Source organism: Copadichromis virginalis, linkage group LG19, assembly GCF_057382275.1.
Source record: "Copadichromis virginalis isolate Kocher_CV1m ecotype Utaka linkage group LG19, C_Virginalis_male_GT1.1, whole genome shotgun sequence".
Taxonomy (NCBI): Eukaryota; Metazoa; Chordata; class Actinopteri; order Cichliformes; family Cichlidae; genus Copadichromis; species Copadichromis virginalis.
This window is the reverse complement of record NC_140636.1, coordinates 36,467,638-36,475,790: the sequence shown is the minus strand read 5'-3', so window position 1 is coordinate 36,475,790 and position 8,153 is coordinate 36,467,638. Positions and strand designations below refer to the sequence as shown.

Sequence of the window (8,153 nt, the reverse complement as noted above, 5' to 3'; positions counted from 1 at the left end):
TCAGGTGTGGCACACAGAAAACTGTAAGCTAGGTTAGCTGGCAACAGTTGGACTGGCAGAGATGTGCTCTCATCGAGTGCCGAGTGGAAAATGAGCTCCTGTGTGAGCTCCGCCTTTTATATTCTCCCCTCGGCTTTCATACAAAAACATCTGCACGTATCAAGAGCGTATTACAAACATATTTTCTCACAAATGAGTCATTAACAGTGATTTCCCTGCGCCCTGAAAGAACAGAAGTTGTGAATTCACAGAAGTGGAACTCTTAAATGAAATGTTGCCTGGGACAACTGCAGATCAGATACAAGGATCCTCAGATAAAGTGCGTTCCATCGAGAGCGTGTGGTATGGACGGCACTCGCAGTAATTAGCACCAGTCACCAAGCTGTGGTGACTGGTGGAAGTTGCATATCTCCACATCAAAAACATTGTTCAGTTGAACAGAGTCTTCTGGGCAGTAGGAGAGTCAAAAGCAACAATATAGGAATAAAGGACTTTTTTCAAACACTGGTAACACTACTGACATTTAAGGAAGAAATTTACATGCTGTGATTCTGAAAAGCAACAGTGTTCCCAACAATTTCGTAACAGCGATGCAAACTGAGTGGACTGGTAAAAGGATGTTTCCTTTTGAGTAGTCCTGTAAAAATACAGTCTTGGAGTGCAATGAGAAAAAGCCACGGTGCCACAGCAGGCCAGTGCTCGGCCCAGTAACAAAGTCATAGTGGCTGTAAATGGAGAGTCTCTGGAAAGGGCAGCTTATTCAGAAATGCAGCATATCACTGTGCCATCGGGCCTCAACATCTCTGGTCTGAGGAGCACGAGCAGGAAGACTCATAAGCGATGAAGCAGGTTGAAGGCAGCTGACATAACAAACGACCAACATTTCAGTCCACCTCCACACTCGTGCCTTTACTTCTCCATCCAACCTCCTCTGGAGTTCAGACCTTCTGCCTGTTTTCAAGTTTGGTCCTTAACAGGTGGACCACAGTTCCACGGTTCCCACTGGTGGACTTCAGCCGACCGGCAGCATGCGAGCATTGCCGTTGAACTCCTCCTCCGCCTCACAGTCCCATCTTTATGAACGCACCAGCCTTCCAGTACCCAGGGACCGTCAGGGATGAACATGCAGGTGACTTTCTTCTGCTTCATGCCACCTGCTGGAGACAGCAGGTCTGGGGTGTTGACATCCAGTGGCTCCTCCACCTCGAAACATTTCTTGCACTCTAGCACGGGCTGCTGCGGCCTCTCCATCAGGGCTTTGACACAGTACTGGACGTAGCCGAACTTCCCCTTGTATGACGACACCAGTTGCCCTTGCTGAGGGAGCTCGAATCCAAACGTGTACTCGTACTTGTTGCCAGGTCTCAACACCACAGAGCCGTCAGAGTCTGTGGGCTGGTCTTGCAGCCGCAGGACCGTTTCATGTCTGAGGTACTCGGCCTCCTGTCGGCACCGCTGCTTGCCTTTAGCGTACTCCACCTTGGCGCAGCCCAGACCCAGAAGCTTCAGCGCGGACACCCGCATCATTAGGGTTAGGGCGTTGGTTACGGCCCCGTCCCCCCTGGGGGGGACCGAGGAATGCGCGGTCCTTCCCTCCTGGGTTAGGATTATGGTGATAGCAGGCCACCAGGGGCCTGAGTGCACTGTCCATCAATGGGGGCCGGGAGGTGGAGACCCTGCCCAGCAGGTCCAAAAATTACCCATGTCTTGGGTTAGATCTTTCTTATCTCCGTCAGGACAAGTTCTGTGAGGTTTTCACACTCGCCTATTGAATCAGTCAGATGGGTCAGTCTGTTCTGGTCCACCTTCAGGATGGACAGCTGTTTCAGAGACCCTATGCTGTCCGGGACGACCTCCAGCAGGTTCTGTGTGAGCAGCAGGTCTGTGAGAGCCAGGAGGCCATTCAGCTCTGACGGGAGCTCCTCCAGACGATTCTCCGACACATCCAGACACACCAACCTACGAAGGTTTCCCAGCTCTGGTGGTAATGAGGACAACTGGTTACGGTCCAGCCACAGCTCCCTTAGGTTGGGGAGAGCGCCGAGGGTATCCGGCAAAACTTCCAGTTCATTGCTGCCCAGGTCCAGCTGTTCCAGTTTCACCAGGAAAGAGAGCGACGTGGGCAGAGACTTCAACAGGTTCTCCCTGAGCTCCAACGTCACCAGGTTGGCCAAATTTCCAATGTCATTGGGCAACATCTGTAATGACACATCATTGAGGGCCAGGTGAGCGAGCGCTCGGAGTTCAGTGAAACCATCCGGCAATCTGGAGAGGGGGTTTCCACTGAAGTCTGCAATCTCCAAGGCCCTGCAAAACTTAATGCTCTCTGGGATCTCAGAAATATCGTTCCTGGAGATGTCCAATTCCACCAGTTGCATGAAGTTAGCCACCTCAGGCGGGAGTCTCTGGATCTCATTGTCGCTCAGGCCAAGTTTCCGGAGGTTCAGTAGTCTGAAGAAAGGCTTTGGTAGCTCTTTGAGTTGATTGGCATCAAGGAGAAGCTCCTCCAAACTGCGGCTGTATCGAAATATTTCATCAGGAACCGTCTGCAAGTTGCAATGCCGCTTGTCCACCGACTCGACGTGGCGGTTGCAGCGCCACAGGGGGATACACTTCAGCATGTCCGGCCGCCGGAGGGGAGGGGGGTCTGGTTAGGGGGTTAGGATTATGGTGATAGCAGGCCACCCTTTCAGGGGCCTGAGTGCACTGTCCATCAATGGGGGCCGGGAGGTGGAGACCCTGCCCAGCGGGTCCAAAAATTACCCATGTCTTGGGTTCGATCTGCAATGAGCCATCGCGACGTTTCGGCATCGTAGTGCCTTCCTCAGGCTGGCTCAGGTCAGTACTGGTTGCAGGTAAGTGTTTTTCTCTCCCTTTTATACAGGTTTTACAGGTAAGTATTTCTTTTAATTTTCACCGCCATTTATTTAAGTTTTTACATTCCTTTTACTTAGGTTTTTGCAGGTAAGCACTTTTTTCTTCCTTTTATACAGGTTTTTTCCTTTAGGGTTGCAGGTAAGCATTTCTTTAATTCCTTTTATTTAGGGTTTGCAGGTAAGCACTTTTTTCTAACTTTTTTCTCTCCTTTTTCTTCAGGTATTGCAGGTAAGCATTTCTTTTAATTTTTCTTCCTTTTACTTAGGCTTTTTTTACTCCTTTTTTTTATGGATTTTGCATCTCCCAAAAACTTTTTTTTAATGATTTTCTCATATTCAAACATACTACAACAAGTCAAGTGTGAGAGGAAAAGCACATTTCCACCATTTTTGATTAGCCTTAAAGGGCAAGAACTACTGAATGGTTGCCTTTCTTCTTCTTCTTTTTTCCTTTTTTAATTTCACTTTTTACACTAGTGGTACAGCAAAATATATTTTTTTCAGCTGTTACTTTGACAACAGTTAAATGTGCAATAGAGAGCCTTCACAGTCCACATTTGTCTGGCCTCAGATGGGATGTGTTTTGTGTGTTAATGAGATCTGTGTGCAAAAGTCATGTATTCATTCATTCCTTTTTCCACCCAACAACTTTTCACTTCTTGTCCTGACACAAAGAACAGTAAATATAAGGCCTGAGTCTGAATTAGTGGTTTCTTAACTTTACAGTCCTGACTGTGTAGTGGAGCCACACTAGTTCTAGCTCTGCACTTCTTGTAACCCCCCCCTGGTTAGGGTTAGGGTTTTAGGGCCAGGCAGGGGCATCTCCCACCCCCACGAGGCACGGGCTGGTTAGGATTATGGTGATAGCAGGCCACCCTTTCAGGGGCCTGAGTGCACTGTCCATCAATGGGGGCCGGGAGGTGGAGACCCTGCCCAGCGGGTCCAAAAATTACCCATGTCTTGGGTTAGATCTTTCTTATCTCCGTCAGGACAAGTTCTGTGAGGTTTTCACACTCGCCTATTGAATCAGTCAGATGGGTCAGTCTGTTCTGGTCCACCTTCAGGATGGACAGCTGTTTCAGAGACCCTATGCTGTCCGGGACGACCTCCAGCAGGTTCTGTGTGAGCAGCAGGTCTGTGAGAGCCAGGAGGCCATTCAGCTCTGACGGGAGCTCCTCCAGACGATTCTCCGACACATCCAGACACACCAACCTACGAAGGTTTCCCAGCTCTGGTGGTAATGAGGACAATTGGTTACGGTCCAGCCACAGCTCCCTTAGGTTGGGGAGAGCGCCGAGGGTATCCGGCAAAACTTCCAGTTCATTGCTGCCCAGGTCCAGCTGTTCCAGTTTCACCAGGAAAGAGAGCGACATGGGCAGAGACTTCAACAGGTTCTCCCTGAGCTCCAACGTCACCAGGTTGGCCAAATTTCCAATGTCATTGGGCAACATCTGTAATGACACATCATTGAGGGCCAGGTGAGCGAGCGCTCGGAGTTCAGTGAAACCATCCGGCAATCTGGAGAGGGGGTTTCCACTGAAGTCTGCAATCTCCAAGGCCCTGCAAAACTTAATGCTCTCTGGGATCTCAGAAATATCGTTCCTGGAGATGTCCAATTCCACCAGTTGCATGAAGTTAGCCACCTCAGGCGGGAGTCTCTGGATCTCATTGTCGCTCAGGCCAAGTTTCCGGAGGTTCAGTAGTCTGAAGAAAGGCTTTGGTAGCTCTTTGAGTTGATTGGCATCAAGGAGAAGCTCCTCCAAACTGCGGCTGTATCGAAATATTTCATCAGGAACCGTCTGCAAGTTGCAATGCCGCTTGTCCACCGACTCGACGTGGCGGTTGCAGCGCCACAGGGGGATACACTTCAGCATGTCCGGCCGCCGGAGGGGAGGGGGGTCTGGTTAGGGGGTTAGGGTTTAGGTGATAACAGGCCACCAAGGGCCTGACTGCACTGTCCATCAATGGGGGCCGGGAGGTGGAGACCCTGCCCGGCGGTTCCAAAAATTACCCATGTCTTGGGTTTGAGAGCTAATGGGCTATCGCGAGACGTTTCGGCATAGAAGTGCCTTCTTCAGTCGAGCCCAGGTGAATAAGTGTTTTCCTTTTTGTTTCTTTCCTTTATACAGGCTTTATTTTAACAGGTAAGTTTTTTCTTTCCTTTATACAGGCTTTATTTTAACAGGTAAGTTTTTTTCTAGGGTTGTGCCCTCCCACCCCGATCGACTGGCAAACGTGGCCTGCCATCAGAGGGCTGCCGCCGGGCCCGGCACCTTCGCCGGCGCCTTCGGGCGGTCAGCTCCTCCGGCCCGCAGGCTCGCCTCTAGCGCTGGCCGGGGGTTACAGCGCGAAGGTCGAAGGGGGTGGTGGTTCTCGGACCCCGCCCTGTCCTCCCCACGCTTCCCCCCCCCCGCCAGACGCGATCGCTCGGTAGCGAGACCGAGACGCCCGGTCCGTCCCGGTGGTCATACCACGGCGGGCCTCGTCGCAGAGTGGGTAGGCAAACCCAGAGTTTGCCCACCCCGCGAGGGCGACGGGGCCCCGTCCGGCAAACACGGTTTCTCGAACCCTCGCCCCGGTCCACACGTGCATCCGGAAAGCCTCGCCCTGGTCGACAGGGCTCAGTAGCCCCGAGCGAGCGAGCGAGCGCGTGCGTGCGCGCCGCTGCCGCCGCCTGAGGGGCTACCTGGTTGATCCTGCCAGTAGCATATGCTTGTCTCAAAGATTAAGCCATGCAGGTCTAAGTACACGCGGCCGGTACAGTGAAACTGTGAATGGCTCATTAAATCAGTTATGGTTCCTTTGATCGCTCATCCGTTACTTGGATAACTGTGGCAATTCTAGAGCTAATACATGCAAACGAGCGCTGACCCTCCGAGAAGAAAGTCACCTGCATGTTCATCCCTGACGGTCAGGTGTCATTGAATGCAAAAATTGACCGGCGTGGATTCTGTGAAGGCGAAGAGATCTGCATCAATGCGAAGTTTGAGAACACCTGCTCCCGCATTGTTGTGCCCAAGGCTGCCATCATAGCCAAACACACCTACCAGGCAAACGGCCGCACCAAGATCCTACGCCAGAAGCATTTATTAGGATTGTCTCTTTATCTTTTTATGGCACCCCCTGTCTTTTTTGACATCCCGTCCTTTGTTCACTGTACTTTTGTTTATGGCACCCCCTTCCTTTAAATCCTTTCCGTGTGTATTTACATTATTTTCTTTGTTTTATCTTACGTGACTTCTTGTCTTTTTCTGTTTCTGTTTATCTTTCTTTCTTGTACGTGACTTCTTGTCTTTTTCTTTTTCTGACTACTTGTCTTTCTCTCTTGTACGTGACTTCTTGTCTTTTGCTTTTTCTGCTTATCTTTCTTTCTTGTACGTGACTTCTTGTCTTTTTCTTTTTCTACTTGTTTTTCTTTCTTACGTGACTTCTTGTCTTCGTTTTTTGTGTTAGGGACCCCCCTGTGGTTAGGGTTAGGGTAAGATAGAGGGCAGGGGCACCCCCAACCCCACGAGGCACTGGCTGGTTAGGTGTTAAGAAAAGAATCAGGCCACCAGCAAGCTGGTAGCCTGAGGTGCACGGGCCATCGATGGGGCCGGGTGGTGGTGTCCCTGCCCTGGTTCAAAAAATTGCCCATATCTAGGGTTTTAGTGCACATTTAGCATTCACTGGGCCGTTCGCGACGTTTCGGCATGTTTTTGCCTTCTTCAGGCCGACCCAGTGTGTCTTGTCTTTGTCTCTCTGTTTTCTGTTTGCCTCTCTTGGCCTTTTATACTCTTGTTAGCTCCTCCCACTTGGGCTTTTTTAAGTTGACTGCTTGTCCTTTTCTTTTTCTGACTTCTTGTCTTTTTCTTTTTCTGCTTTTCTTTCTATTTTACGTGACTTCTTGTCTTTCATATCTTTAGTTTTCTTACTATTTTTCTCTTTGTTTTCCCCTTGTTTTTTCTTGTCTTTCTGTGTTTACTCCATATTCAGACAAGGCGAGCAGGAGAAAGAAAACCAGCTTTCTAGAAATTTTAGTGCAAATTGCTGGAGTCAGATACATTTATTAGGATTGTCTCTTTATCTTTTTATGGCACCCCCTGTCTTTTTTGACATCCCGTCCTTTGTTCACTGTACTTTTGTTTATGGCACCCCCTTCCTTTAAATCCTTTCCGTGTGTATTTACATTATTTTCTTTGTTTTATCTTACGTGACTTCTTGTCTTTTTCTGTTTCTGCAGCAGGTTGGTACAGGAGCAGGCACCAGAAGCAGGCCTGTGGAGCACTATGTCATCTGCTCGGCCTTGCTTCAGGATGCACTGTACAATTCGATAGCAAGACCTCATGGGTTACCACAAAAAAAACAGTGTCTTTCTGCCTCTGTCGTTCTCTTTGGTTTGTTTGAGCGCTTGTTTTTTAAATACACAGCAAGTGTCTCTCTCTCTCTCTCTCTCTGTCTGTCTCTCTGTCACACACACACACACACACACACACACACACACACACACACAGAAGCAGAGCAGCTGCTGTGCCACTGGGATTGAACAAGAGGTGCTCCCTCTGCTGGCTCAATGCGGTACAAAGTGTCTGAAGGAGTTATACCGGCGAAAATAACATCTTTCAATTGCATGTTTGGTCCACAGGATGGCGCCTAGAATGTTAAGGTTCAAAATTGAGGAAAGAGAGTACACACCACCCATGGTCCAGAGGATCTTGGTCCAACAATGATTTTAATGAACACACGTGTGGGAAGACACTCTGTACGCAGACAGCCAGTAGTCCTCGACTTAATCAAAGCATGAACAGATATTTTATAGCATCAGGGTTTGTTTACTGACGCCCCTTCATGCGTCACCGGTACATTTTATACATAGATCAGATCAACACCATCATGACTTTTCACCCAGAAAATCATCTTCTATTTTCATGGCTAGCCCTTCCTGTCTACCTTTCAGTTCTTGTCTTGTTCCTCTTTCTTGCCGAGACAACAAGGAACGGTTCCTCTTTTACCGAGACACTTTTGCAGTTACAACCAGACATGAGTAATCTCTCCTCTAAATAAATTTAACTCATGTGTGTGTGTGTCACGACCTCACATGCTCTTTGTGTCACCTCTTCACCTACTATCTGTGTCTCGTCCTCAAATGCTCTTTCTCAATTCACCTGTTGCACTTCTGACCTTTTACCAGACCAGAAGCTCACTGAGACTATGTGTATGTCTTCTACTAAATAAATGTTTTAACCAAGAACCTCTACTAAAACCTTAATATAAAATGATCTGATATATAAGTGTTTT

The 8,153-nt window shown here is 48.9% G+C and overlaps 2 protein-coding genes and 1 pseudogene across 2 annotated transcripts; all 3 read right to left on the bottom strand.

Annotated features, from left to right (window-relative positions):
• Positions 1-508: 508 nt before the first annotated feature.
• On the bottom strand, positions 509-2,621 carry LOC146686752 (uncharacterized). The gene has a single exon (XM_085441354.1). It carries the CDS (start codon positions 2,619-2,621, stop codon positions 1,713-1,715), a length of 909 nt encoding a protein of 302 aa, XP_085297480.1. The 3' UTR covers positions 509-1,712.
• On the bottom strand, positions 958-1,524 carry LOC146686753 (thioredoxin-interacting protein pseudogene; annotated as a pseudogene).
• A 1,220-nt stretch (positions 2,622-3,841) lies between the features above and the next one.
• Positions 3,842-7,268, bottom strand: LOC146686751 (uncharacterized). The gene has a single exon (XM_085441355.1). It carries the CDS (start codon positions 4,748-4,750, stop codon positions 3,842-3,844), a length of 909 nt encoding a protein of 302 aa, XP_085297481.1. The 5' UTR covers positions 4,751-7,268.
• Between the last annotated feature and the right edge of the window lie 885 nt (positions 7,269-8,153).

What these genes read in the sequence shown, in the direction of transcription:
- LOC146686752 (XM_085441354.1), bottom strand. Translation starts at nt 2,621, where the DNA reads ATGCTGAAGTGTATCCCCCTGTGGCGCTGCAACCGCCACGTCGAGTCG.
- LOC146686751 (XM_085441355.1), bottom strand. Translation starts at nt 4,750, where the DNA reads ATGCTGAAGTGTATCCCCCTGTGGCGCTGCAACCGCCACGTCGAGTCG.